This window comes from Tursiops truncatus, chromosome 3 (genome assembly GCF_011762595.2).
Source record: "Tursiops truncatus isolate mTurTru1 chromosome 3, mTurTru1.mat.Y, whole genome shotgun sequence".
NCBI lineage: Eukaryota > Metazoa > Chordata > Mammalia > Artiodactyla > Delphinidae > Tursiops > Tursiops truncatus.
The window spans coordinates 18,014,003-18,028,540 of NC_047036.1; the positions used below are offsets into that span (position 1 = coordinate 18,014,003).

Sequence of the window (14,538 nt, forward strand, 5' to 3'; positions counted from 1 at the left end):
CAGACAATAAATCAGGCACTGGGTTTACCCCATGTAAATTTTGTATGCATTTAAAGTGATAAAGCATTAAAACTTTAAAAAAATGTATTTCTGTGTCTATTCAAAATTAATGATTCAAATTTATCACTTGGTAAAATATGACTAAGTCATACTGTAATAAAGTTAATACTTTCCCCAAATTATCAAAAGCAGTAATAGAGAAGCACAGTCCACTAGAAGTTGCTGTACTGATGGAAATACTCTACATCTATACTGATAAAGACGGTAGCCACCCATCTCATACAGCTACTGAGCACTTGAAATGGGGCATGTGTGAATGAGAACATATACTTTAACTTTTATTTAATATTAATTTAATACCTATAAGGCTAGTGAACATCACAGGGTTAGAACTATGGGACAAATATTCCATGAAGCAGTAGAAAACATTCAAATTGAAACAAATACTAGATAGTATAAAAGGAACTTTTTCAATAAAGATACCATTTTAAATATTGAGATATTTCTTCAAGTAAGAATTAAAACTTCAAATTTACTTAAATGAGTAGTTATGCTATTTAAAGGTAATTGAAGTAGACAGCAAAGCAAAGCATACTGATGTATTTTTCTTTTGGAACCTAGGTATACAATATTGGATTAATTATATTCTTGTTTCATATCACACTCTTAGCATTTGCTCATGCCTGGTTCCTATTATATTATATTATGTTATATTATATCATCATATTATATATTCACTCATTCATTTATAATAGTGTAGAAAAAAGCTAGCTACCCACCATGATCCACATAAACTCTAGGATTTTGACGATAACGTTTATCAACTATATGGTCCTTCCTCATATCCTCTCCCCACTAGAACCTCCCTCCATAGCAATACTTAATAAGAAAATGTAATTCAGATATTTTGAATAACCCAGATGCTCTACTCAAGGCCACCAGAGAAAGCTTTCCATTTTTCAAGGGCTTAAGAATTTTTATGCACCCTTCATAAAAGCATGTGAGCAAAGCAAGAAATACTATAGAAGAATGTAGTCTAAAGTTTCTTGCTTCCTGGATTTATAGTCACAAGGTCTTTATAAATTCCACAGTATACAAATGGAAAACAGCAGAATCTGCAATCCTAGAACTTTTAGTTATACAAAGAATACTCACTAGGCCATCATCACTTTATCCCCTGTGGTATTAACTCCACATCCAAAATATACCATTAATTCAAAAGAATTTACTATCTTTCATGGTTTCTTTTATGAAGACATAAGATCCATGTGTGTATATTCATGCAAGGTCATATAACCCAGAACACATGCATATAGTGGGTGTTTATACACTCTTAATTAACAATATTGATAAGATACCTGTCCTGGTTTGGCATTTTCACACACAGCTGTCTCATATGGCACAGATATTTCTGGAGGAAATTCATTGACATCTAGGACATTAATTAATATGTTGACTCTGCTGGTTAATAATGGGTTACCTGTTAAAAACATAAAAGCAGAAAAGATGATTACAAAATCTGATCAGTTATTGCTCTTATAGTAAACAGCAATAACATTTTTAAAAATCAGCATTCTTATGGAATCCAAATGACCTTTTCTTTACGGGAAGCTGAGGCACTGTGCCAAATATAAATGATGAAAAGATGGATTTACAAGCAGACAATGCTATATTTAAAACAGATAACCAACAAGGACCTACTGTATAGCACAGGGACCTCTGCTCAATATTTTGTAATAATCTAAATGGGAAAAAAATTTGAAAAAGAATAGATACATGTATATGTATAACTGAATCACTTGACTGTACACCTGAAACTAACACAACATTGTTAATCAAATATACTCCAGTAAAAAATAATTTTTTTAATTATAAATAAAAGATGAATGCTGGCGCTATCAATGTCACACTGTCAGAGCACCAGCTTTGCACTATACCAGTATTTATCCCTGAAAATCAACACCAAAGTTAAGGTCAAACATTTAGCTGGTATTTCATCACAAGTGTAGCCATCATACCAGGGTTAGTTCACAGGATCAATCATCACTAATAGTGATATTTTTCACTGGATAAAACATATGTTTTTCCATGTTGTGTCTATAATTTTATTGGGTAGTATCATCTACATATTTAAATAACTCTCTCAAAATGATTCCTCCAAAAAAGGATGATAAACTCCAAGAGTGAAGGAGAGATTGCTTTGCATAGACGAAAATTAAAATAAATTTAAGGAAGTAGAAGTAAGAGATAGATTGTGGAAAACTAAGAAGCACCCTGAAATTACTTGCTGGTGATAACAAAGAATAAACAGCCTTTCCTTCTTGAAATATCAAAAAAATTAGTTTGAAAAATTATCTCTGCCAAAATTCCGTCACAATTTTTAGCCTCAGCCTGTGATATATTACCGGCCTCTCTGTCATTTGCTGAAGAAGCCCAGAAATAATTAAACTAATAAGGCATAACATAATGCACATCTTTCAACTTATTTATTTTACCTAATGAAGTTATACAGATGGATAAAGGGCCCCAAATTGTCAAAGGATCTTGTCCGAAGTCACACATCTAGAGGGATGGGGAGTTAATATTCAAACCCAGGACTATGGAAATCCAAATATTATGTTCATTCCACCAGACCTTTTTAAATGATTGGTTATTGTGTTAGATTCTTCATCTGCAGTGCCACTGAAGATTCATAATGTTAGGATTCTTATAGATCTCTATCTGGATGCTTTTAAAGAATGAATACAAATCTCACCACATGACTGATTCTGACAAGCTTACAATATTCTGCTGTGCTAAAATTTATCTAAAAATATAAAATGCACCATCAGCCGTAGCTTAAGAAATGTTCACATATTCATATATGACACAGTGAAATCCAACATTGTGTACCAGTACAGGCACAGATAACATAAAGGGAAGAGAAATGGTATATTTTGTAATATGGGTTGTGTTTATAGAAGGTGTATTGGTAATCTTGGAGAAGGATGCAAAAAATATCTATTTATTCAAAATTAATATTGGTTACATGGCACTATCTTATCTGGTAGAAAAGGTTTGGCTCAGTTTTCACAAGTTACTTAATCTTTCTTCAACTCGTGATATTAATAGGTGCTAATTCATAAGTTTTTTAGTTTGTTGTATTAAATGAGTGTTCTACAGAATGTTAGATTAGTTTTGGTAAGTTATCATTACTCTTATCACCAACTGTAATTTGTGGAGATGATCTAGCTCATCTTCTGTTATTGATATTAAGTACTCATATATCATAAAATACAGATAAAATCAACAATTTGGTTCATTTTCCTAAACAAACTATAAATTCTCAAAAACTACAGCAAAATCAATGCCTAATACTTCATAATACTTATAATGTACCCATATTCTAAGACACATTTCACAGGTAAGCTCATTTAGGTTTCACAGGCAACTCTAATATAAAGACCATTATTATCCCTTATTGTATATGGAACTCTGAAGAACGGAGGAGGAATGTAACTCTTCCAAAAATTCCAAGTTAAAAGTGGTAAGATGGGTTTTGAATCCAAGTGTTCTAGTTTCAAGTCCATGCTCTTAAACTCTATTATATATTAACCTATTCAACTTCTGTACAATGTACAAATCAGCCTCTACTTCCTATTTTACTTGGTACATAATTTACAAGTCCCAAGGACATATGAAGAAGAAAATGTTTTTTTCCCCTCAGGATTATAGTTTTATTTTAAGTTAGTGTGAGGATGGGGCAAGACTTCTCTCAAAATTATGTTTATAGTACAGATTTAATTTTATAATGTATAAATATGTTATTAATTCAAGCTTATTTTTACCCTTGAAAAATTCCCTTTTGGTAGTTTTAAATATTTATCCTCCTGCAATATAGATTTGAACATCTGTCCCAATGAGTACTATGGTTCAAAATATGATCAGTATTGTAACATCTTATTATTAAAAGTGTTTCTCAAAGGTGTGCTTTTGGTATTTTAGCTAAGACAAATATTTTGTTGTGTGAGATTTTCCTGTGCACTGTAGGATTTGTAGAAATACTGAATTTTAAATGTCACTAGTCATCACTGTGGAAATTACAAAATAAATGCCCAAACAAGAATAGAGGAAAAACTATAATAACAACAAAGACAAGTTATTCATACTGTTGAAAATGAGTGATGGGTTTATGGGTTTCATTATATAATTCTCTCTTCTACTGCATATTTGTAAAACTTTTTATAGTTAAATGTTTAAAAGTGTCACCTTATATTTGTAAATCTGTCTGGGTACATAGTAACATTTCTGTTTGACAACTACTATACTCAAGCAAGCATTGATCTTTTCACAAAGTAATATATTTATTAGAGTAATATATATATATATATGTTTTCATTTATAATTCATTAAATTATGTGAAAAATTAATGACTTATTTCCTTTCTGACTCATCTAATCTTTGAAAGAGCAATGACGAAAGTTGTTTAAACTTGATTTGGCATGAGCATTATTATCTGAATCTTTGCCAAATTAGAAACTAGTTATCATTGAATACTTAGAAAGTAAATTCAATTATGAACTTTGAAATATTAAATAACCAAAATCTTACACAATTAAATGCTGTGTTCTTAGTAGTCAAGCCATTTAAACTCCAATTATCACTGACCCATGTTGTTTATATTGAATAACTAGCTTATTAATAATTTTGGGCTCAGATAAATAATCGATAACTAATTCTATTTTTGTCCCTCATGGCTTCAAGAATGTTTTGTTAGATCTTCTTTCTTTATCCTTGGTGATATCTCAATCAGATCCCATAACTTTTTGAGTCAGTTTGAGTTAGAACTGCCTTATTAGTAGTATTTTAAAGCATGGCTTAAACTAAGAAAATTAAAAAAATTAAGGTCAAATTATGAAAATCAATAATAAAGGAGTAGTGAAATACCATAAGTGAAATACATATTATAAAACAATATTATAAACTTATGTCAAAAATTTAGTTGACATAGATGAACTGGACAAATTCCTAGGAAGACATAAATTGTCATACTGACCCCAAAATTAAAGAGAAAATCTTAATAGACCTAAAACAAGTGGAAAAAATTAAGCTGTAATTAAAAATTTCCCCATCAAGAAAAAGTCATGCCTTCATGGCTTCACTGAGAAAGTCTATCAACTACTTATAGACCACATAATATCAATTCTTTGCAAACCCTTTCAGAAAATAGAGGAGAAAACACCAGCTTATTTGTTGTTTCTTAATGCCAAAAGTCAATTTAAAACATCAGAAAAAAAACAAAGCATGGGGCTTCCCTGGTGGCGCAGTGGTTGAGAATCTGCCTGCTAATGCAGGGGACACGGGTTCGAGCCCTGGTCTGGGAAGATCCCACATGCCGCGGAGCAACTAGGCCTGTGAGCCACAGCTACTGAGCCTGCGCATCTGGAGCCTGTGCTCCGCAACAAGAGAGGCCGCAATAGTGAGAGGCCTGTGCACCACGATGAAGAGTGGCCCCTGCTTGCCACAACTAGAGAAAGCCCTTGCACAGAAACGAAGACCCAACACAGCAAAAATTAATTAATTTATTAATAATTAAAAAAAAAAAAAAGCATGGACTAATATCACTCATGAACACAGGTACAAAAATTCCTTAACAAAATATTAGCAAGTTGATGCCAGAAGCTTATTAGAAAACTAATGTATAATGACCAAATAGCATTTATCCTATGGATGAAAGGTTAGTTTAACATCTAATAATAGTCAATGTGATATATCATATTAACCGAAGAAAGAACAAAAAAATCACATAGCCATCTCAATAGACTCAGCATTAGCATTTGAAAAAATTTATCCATTCATGATTTTATAAAAAATTCTCAACAAGTAATGAATAGAAGGCAACATCTTCAACCTGACATAGTCCATCTATAAGAAAACCATAGCCAGTATCATACTCAGTGGTAAAAGGCTAAATATTTTCTCTTTAATATTGAGCACACGGCAAGAATGTCTGCTCTGACCACATATTGACCATTGCACTAAAGGGTTTATCCAGTGCAAACAAATAAAAATAAAAATTTAAAAAGTATTAAGATTGAAAAAAAAAGTATTTTTTATCAAAAAATGACAAGACCCTGTATGGAGGAAACCCTAAAGAATCCACAAAACACTTATAGATCAAATCAAGTATATTAAGGCTGTGGGATAAGACAGCAATATAAAAAAAGGCCATTTTATACCTAATATACTAGCAAAGAAGAAACTGACATAGAACTGAGAAAAATTCAATTCACAATAGAATCAAAGATAATAAAATATTTAGGAATAAATTTAGCAAAATAAATGTAGGACTTATAAACTGAAATTCACAAATCATAGCTGAGAGAAATAAAATGGATTGCTGATGGAAAGGATCACTGGCAGAAACACAGAGTTGTATAGTCATTTTGGAAAATACATTGGAATTTTCTTTAAACCTTAAACATGAACTTATAAGCCAACAACTCCACTCCTAGGTCTCTCCCCAAGAGAATGAAATGAATGTCCACAAAAAGCCTGTATATGTGAATATGTGCATGGAAATATTATGCATATAGTCCCAAACTGGGAACAATTCTAATGTCTATCTTTTGGTGAATAGATAAACCGTGGCATATCCATACAATAAAATTCTTCAACAATAAAAAGGAACAAAACAGTGATACATGCTACAACAACATGACTGAACCTCAATTATATTATGCTTCATTGATAAGAAAAGAAGACTGGCATCACTCCTTACTTGGAGTTTAATTAGCCACAGAAAGTAAAATGTTTCAGTGCCTTTGGGTTTCTGAAGTACAAGAGCTTTCTGAAGATTCCAGCCCCCAGCTGTCAAGTCTTCCAGACTTCCTGGGGCAGATATTAAGATGAATTCTTTTAGAATTCCTGACCCAGAGCTTCCCTGGTGGCACAGTAGTTAAGAATCTGCCTGCCAACGCAGGGGACATGGGTTCGAGACTTGGTCCGGGAAGATCCCACATGCTGCGGAGCAACTAAGCCCATGTGCCACAACTACTGAGCCTGCACTCTAGAGCCTGCAAGCCACAACTACTGAGCCCATGTGCCACAACTACTGAAGCCCGCATGCCCTAGAACCCATGCTCCGCAACAAGCCACTAAAATGAGAAGCCTGTGCACCGCCGTGAAGGGTAGCCCCCGCTCACCACAACTAGAGAAAGCCCGCGTGCAGCCACAAAGACCCAACGCAGCCAGAAATAAATAAAAATAAAATAAATAAATTTATTTTTTTTAAAAAAAAGAATTCCTGACCCAGAGAAACTCCATTGTAATTTGTTATGCAGCAATAGATAAAAAATCCCTAGTGATAAGAAATATTAAAATATATACTAAAAGGAAAGAAGGGTTCTAACTATGGGGCTGAAGCTGCAATGGGCTCCTCAGGGCACATTGGCCGTTGTGCCAGGAACAGCATTCATTTCCAGGGGCCACGCAGGAACTTTGCCCCAGGGGTCTGCTGCTGGGGGTGGAACTCCCATTTGGTTCCAGGTCTGCACTTCCAGCAAGGCTTCTACTTCCAAGGAGACTGTGAGGCAGCTATCAGCTCCCACAGTCCCCAGGCCTCCTGGAATGGCGTCACCACCCTTTGGAACCACATGTCACCCTGTCCTGACTCGCAGGGCCTCTGAGCCCACCTACCTGCCCTCTGTGGCTGTAGGTTGGGAATGGGTTGGGGTCTTCTGGGACACGGAGACTGGCCTGGGGGGACTGACTAACAAGTCCCAGGAGGTTGCTGGCAGTTTCTGGAGCTCCCTTTCCCCATCATCGGCAGATGGAGATCACAGCTACTCCCAGGAGTCTCAGTCTAAGTCAGCCCCTGCCTGGGAGCTCCTGGCCCCACTTCAAAGCCTGAACCTTGGACAGCCAGTCGTTGCCGGTGGCATCTGCATGGACAAGGTGTGGTCAAGCCAGAGGCCGCGTGGGTCTTTGATATCCTGCTCCCCTGCACACAGGCCCACTGCCTGGGGTGCTGGTGCCTTAGCAGAAGGGCTGACAGGTCTTCCCTCTGGACTTCATTAAGCCTGTTCCAGCGTCCAGTCCATTCCAGCTACATCATGCCCAACATACTCCGGGTGAGCACAGAGGCTAAGAAGAAGCAACTTACCAGGAACTCCAAGGCCCAAATCAGCAGGATGGGATGCCTATAAAGCTACTCACAATTTATTCATTAACTATGTACATATCTATGTGTTCCAGAGAGTATAATAAACCATAGGCGTCAATGAGGTATAAGATAAAGTCCCTGATACTAGGAAGTTCACATCTGAGAGGATTCCTATATAAATAGATGAAATACAATATAGTCCATGAGGTCAATAAAATAACATTTTCAATGTAAAAATGTTTCTTATTTTTAAATTCCAATTTTGATATGTGATGTTAAAATTTTCTGTACATATCTAAAATATAATTTTTATCCAAATTTCAACCATTAGGTGAAAAGCTTATCAAGTGGTTTTAATTTCTGGAGAAAAATCAGTTACTAATTAAGGAAAAAAAAAGCCTGATATTGTTTTGTATGTGATTTTGATAGAGCAATTTTACTGGTTTAAACTACTCCTAAATAGTTTGATTATGGTAGTATACCCATAAGCAGTTGAAAGTTTAAAATAAAATATAAACTATAACAACTTGGATTCTATTATATTGCCACATCATATAATAGTGAGAAAAATGGTATCATTTCTAAATTAAGTCCATGACTATAGTGGTGTTAATGATTATTATTTCCATGTATACAACACATTGAAGGCTTTATAAAATGGTTGAATATTTATAAGTGCTTCTTTCTTCAAAGTATGTGTTACTTTTCTGCATTATAAGTACTAGTAAATTGTTGCCAATACTAGTATAAATCAAAGATACCTTTCTTAGAGAATACAAAATATTGATAGTTTCATATAGTTACTCAGGGAAATATTAAATAGTACATAAACTACCTAGACTCATACATGCAAAGTAACATATTCATGAAGTGTAAGAGAAAGGCAATTATTTGAGAAAAAATAGGAAAAAATAATGTCTTCAATCCATAATTGAAACCAATGGTTTTATTTAGTCCTCAGAAGTCAACTACACTCTCTGAGTATGTACATGTCTTCATAGTAACATTAAGCTGTTTTATTTCCACAAATCCATGCTAATATTTAGAGAATTTAGCACACTGGTTCCAACATCAGTATCTATTAGATGACCTAGGTATCTTGTTTAAAATGGAGAGTTTCTTGGCAATAATCCCAGAAATTCTGATTCAGTATGTCTTGAATGGGGTCCAGGAATACTGTCCCAGGTGATTCTGATTCAGGTAACAATTAAGAAGTTGAAGAACAGTAGTAAAAAAGAAAGGGCCAACCTGCATGCCTATTCTCAAATGTGCATATGACTTACAGTGCCCTTTTGAAAAAAGACTGGCCAAATTAGAAAGAAATGTCTGCGGCTCAAACACTGCAGAGAATCCAGACTCACTCTTGTCTCTTGATCCTGATGAGGTTAACCTCGGTCACCCAGATGGATACAATGTAACCCAGCCAGTGCTGGTTTACAGGAATGCACGTCCCTTGCATAACTACCTTCCAGACTCACCAGATGGGGAAAGTTGGAGAAGTGATATATGTCTCTTTGGACATATGCTGAGCTAGGGACATATAGTAGAAACAGCAGAAATGAGGATGGGCTCAAAAACCCACTTAAAAAACTTTGTAATTTCTCCATGTGGTATTTAAGGCTCCGTTTGATAAGGCCTCAGGCTTCCTTTCTTTTCTTTCTTTCTTAAAAATGGAGATACAATTGACATACAACATTATATTAATTTAGGTGTACAACACAATGATCTGATATTTGTATCGATCTTGAAATGGTTGCCTGAAGCAGGGGTGCGAGGTGTGCAAAAAGTAAATGTGATCAAAGTGTACAGACTTCCAGTTATAAAATATAATAAGTCCTAGGGATGTACTGTACAGTATGGTGACTGTACCTAACAATACTGTATTCTATATGAGAATAGAGAGGAGATCTCAGGCTCCCTTTCTGAATGCATTTTCTTTAGCCTTCCCTACTCATTCTGGGCACCAATTGCACCACCTTACTTGTAATTTCTCATCTGGACATGAGCTTTAATACCTCTCTGCCTTTGCTTAAGATGTTTCCTCAACCTAGAATACCCTCCTTTCCTCCTTTTCAGTATCTTCTTCATCTTTTAAAGACTCAGCTCAAATGATAATTCCTGTGTGACATACTATGCTTATGTCTTCAAAAATAATTATTTTAATTATTTTTTCTCTTACAGCACTTTGCATTTTGGTTGCATACTTATGAATTCAACCAGATTGTTGTCTTTTTCACAAAATTTTCAGGCCTAGTAGTTAAGTAATATGGTCTCTAAACTTTCTTCACTTTTTGAAAGACTTGTCTAGTTGTCAAGAAACACATCAGGTAGGCAACTTTCTCAAATGGCTCCCAAGAATCCCCACTTCCTGATACCCACATGAGTTACCTCCATGTAATTCTTTGCCCTTAAGTGTGGTCTGGATCTAGTGACTTGCTTCTACTAAACAGAATGGGGGATCAGCGATACCGCTGATGTCAGAAACGACATCTTATCACTTTTGCAGGGGAGCAGAACTCTACTTCAACAGGATAAATCCAGGGAGTCATCTGACTCCTGCAACTCCTTCTTCTTCCCGTCTTTTTTCTCTGCTGATGCCAAGGCTGAAGCAGCAGCAAGAGCTGCAGATCTGCCCCGTGGAGACGGGCACGCTGGCCAGATGGCTGATACCCTGAGCAGTGACTGATATCTTCAGGGTTTTTTCCTTTCAGCTCACAGGTGACCTTGCTGAGTCAGGCTGTCATCCACCTCCTTGATGCCCACACTGTCCAGGATCTTCTTTATGTCTTTGGCAAAGGCATTGCCACTAAGGGCAGCCAGCAGGGAGGAGGCCATATAGTGTCGGTAGGCAAAAATCTTTCCATATACAGGGAAATTATCAAAAAGGATCCTTCACAATAAAATCATTAGGAACTCTTGTAGCTTGAGTCTTATCTAGTAATTAACACTTATTGGATAGAGATAGCAATCTACCTACCTACAACCCTGGTACACACATAATATTGCACACATATTTCCCTATTCTCATACTTTGAGTCTGTATTTTATTTCTAAAATGCAAATGCACTATAGATTTCTAATAGGTAAGCAGTCCAACGAGCTTAAATGTAGGTGGATAGATAGATAGATAGATGCCAAGGCTAACAATAATTTCAGCTTAATTATATGTACAATGCAAATGTACATAAAAATTTTTACTATAGTTTACTTTAATTATCTATGTATGTAAAAATCACCTTGACTAATTTTACTATTAACTTATTTAAAAATGAAGCCTAAGGAGGTGAATATGTGTCCCTGTGAAATTGTGTTTTGGAGTGTGAGTCCTGGGCTCCTGTCTTAGCTTGGTCATCATTTGCTGTGTGACACATGGAAATAAATCTTAGCCTCTATTTCTTCACTCTTACAATGTGGACAGTAATAAATTGAGTGAATGTATATAAAGCTACTATAATAGTTTGGTTTACTAATTTATAATATTATCACTTACAATTATTATAGAAACATTAGGTCCTTTCTTCTCATTTGGTCTGAGAACACCATTTCATGGCTAACTATTTGGCACACAGGCAGAAGAAACCCTTTGGTTTTTTTTTAAACCAAAAAACCTATTTATTTTTGTTTAAATCCTTCATTACTTAATGACCACAGTTTGGTCAATATAAACCTTTTGCAACTTTCCCTTGGAGGCTATATGAGAGTGCACTTAAGTCTGAAGTCCCTGGAATTCAGCATAATTTGCATAGTTATAACTAACTAAAATAATTTTGGGGGTCAGTTTCTATTCCTAAACTGTCCTTAAGAACAGACTTCAGTCTTAGTTTTAACCCACAACCATTAACACTGTTCATGTAAATAATGTTCTATACAATTTATAAAAAATTAGATGAAGTTATGTTGAGCCTAAATTATAGACAATAATCTCAGTTTGATTTTCTGTATATATGAAGATGATACTACATACATTATGTTGAAGTAAAAAGAAGCTAAAGCAAAGTAGCTCTAATGCTACATAACCTTAAAAGTTACTCAACAATTTAATCCTAACTCATAATGGTATACTTACACATAACATTTTCCCCAAATATAGCATGCAGTAAGTCTACCGCTGATTTTTGAACTCTTTCACAATAGAAACAATCTATTGTCATCTGGATAATTAAAATGACCAAGAAAAGAAGAATTGTCTTTGGTATCATCCATTTATTTTATAATTATATAAAAGTTCTAAGGCTTTAATGTAGTTATCTTTGTCTAATGATATGTGTTATAATAACACCAAAACAAAAAAGAAATTAGAAACATTTGCCTATTGGAAGTTTCTGATAATTTGAATGAAGTGATTTTGGGGGGCTTGCGTTTTTTTAATTCTCAAGACTAGTATAAAAACAGCAAAGCAATAATGCATAAAAGAATTATTAGTAGTCTAATAAAACTATTTGGACCTTGGACTATAGCAACACTGATTAATGACTGCTTTTTAATTAATTGGAAGTTGTTCAATCATTGTACCATTTCATTTCACCTGAGAGTTTTTATAGAAGGGTCAGGGCCAAAACATTTGCTAGTTCAATCTGCAGTAAGGTACACTTAAACAATTATGTTCCACTTGGCAGGGCAAGTGTGGGCTATTTATTTCTCAGTCATTCACCATAATGAGAGTTTCCTGCTGAGGCTGGTTAATTTGATCATTGAAAGCAGCCTTATGTATTAAAATATAAATAAAGTTTACTTTCAAACTCTGTGAACTGAAACAAAACAAGACCCACAATAATCTACTCTTATTTCAGAATCTTTAATTACCATGTGATATATACTTAGCCTCTTTCTTTTTCATGGAGGTGTATAGTGTTCATCCTACCAGACTTCCTTGAGCGTTCTAAATTCCACACAGTAGTCTTTGAATAGACAGTGGAATAGACGAGGGGTAGATATTTTAGAAATATTAGCTTGACAGCCCTTTTACATTGTTTGTATGTATGGATTATGAGTCTAAGTCTCAGTTCTGCATGTGTCCAAGTGAGAGCCAACATAACTTACGAGAATCCACACAACGGGGTTTCCTAATTTGGATTTAGGTAAAAACTACATCCAGCAGGTCAGAGAAGAGCCAGCATGTGCCCTCATTATATTAATAATTAACAAAATACAGTTTTCTAAGTTTGAAGAATCTAAGCTTTTAAGGATCAATGACACTTGCTTGCATTGTATGAATGCATACTCCTCTGCCATTTTCCAAATGTTTGAAGCTCAGGCTCTGACTGCAGGTAGCAGACCTGCTATGATGGGTGCCCTCACACCATGGTGATGGTTTTGGTAGCTATAGTAGCTGCTGGGGAGAAAAAGACCTTTTAGAGTTACAGTACAGAGTGAATAACTAGCTGCAGACTTTCATCTTGAGTTAAGATACTGGACCTAATACTCCTCCTTCTAAAAATATGCACGTTTTGCATGTGCATTAATAGAAAGGGTAGGTCGCACAAGACAGTTTTCTAATGAAAAATATTCTATTATGGACAATACATTTTTGATAAATAGAAATTTTTTGAATAGTCTACCTCTGGTCAGTTATCACTTACTATATCCAAGTTAATTGAGAGTGACTATAATATAGTCGATAGAGGTCTTATAACCCATAACTTAGACATCTCATTTTTACTCTATTTGTCAAAGATCTTAGAATACTAAAGTTTATTTTCTAACTATATTATAGTTAAGCTTTCCTCAGTGTTATGAATGAAGGAAATAATTCAGAGTTGAAATAACCGAAAGCATGAAAAGAATGATGAATAACATATGTAACTGTGATATGGGAGAGAAGAAAGATGCCTAGCATGAAAGGAAACTTCAGGAAAACAAGTTAAAGAGAACTGGGGGACTGGCATTTGGTTCTGCTCTCCTGATAGAATGTCTTCTCAGGCAGCTGACTGGATGATCAGCTCTCAGAACCTAACAGAGCAAGGAGGGCAGATTTGAAAGGAGACAGCATGACAGAGAAAGCATATGGTAGAGGAGCAAGCTGTAATGTACCTGTTCAGCATGACCAGGGTATATGAATTTCCTCAGGGTCTAGTGGACAAAACAGAAAGCTGGAGTTGAGAACTCATGCTATTAATTCATCCAAGAAAGCCGTCTGCTACACACGGGGACCTGGAATTAAGAAGCTGTAAGTTCTACCACTGGGTGCCCATATCAAGTTCATGGGCAAATGGGATGCTCAGAGACCCCAATACCAAATAACTCAAAAATCACATGAAGAGAGTATGTGGGCAGTCCATTTAGCCAGTCAATTTTAATCTTAGAAGCAGTGGCAACCAGGGGAGCACTCTCTGGGGGGCAGATCAGAGAGATTTATGTGATTTATGTGATTTATGTTGCAGCAACATGGATGGATC

General features: G+C 35.3%; 1 protein-coding gene across 2 annotated transcripts in view; it reads right to left on the bottom strand.

Moving 5' to 3' along the window:
- The window catches only part of CDH12 (cadherin 12), a 280,630-nt gene that overhangs the window by 10,030 nt on the left and 256,062 nt on the right, over window positions 1-14,538 (bottom strand). For both annotated transcript variants that reach the window (XM_019951035.3, XM_019951034.3), the window contains one exon: window positions 1,359-1,480. In XM_019951035.3, the coding sequence (XP_019806594.1) occupies window positions 1,359-1,480 (122 nt within the window). The remainder of the gene's footprint in view (window positions 1-1,358; window positions 1,481-14,538) is intronic.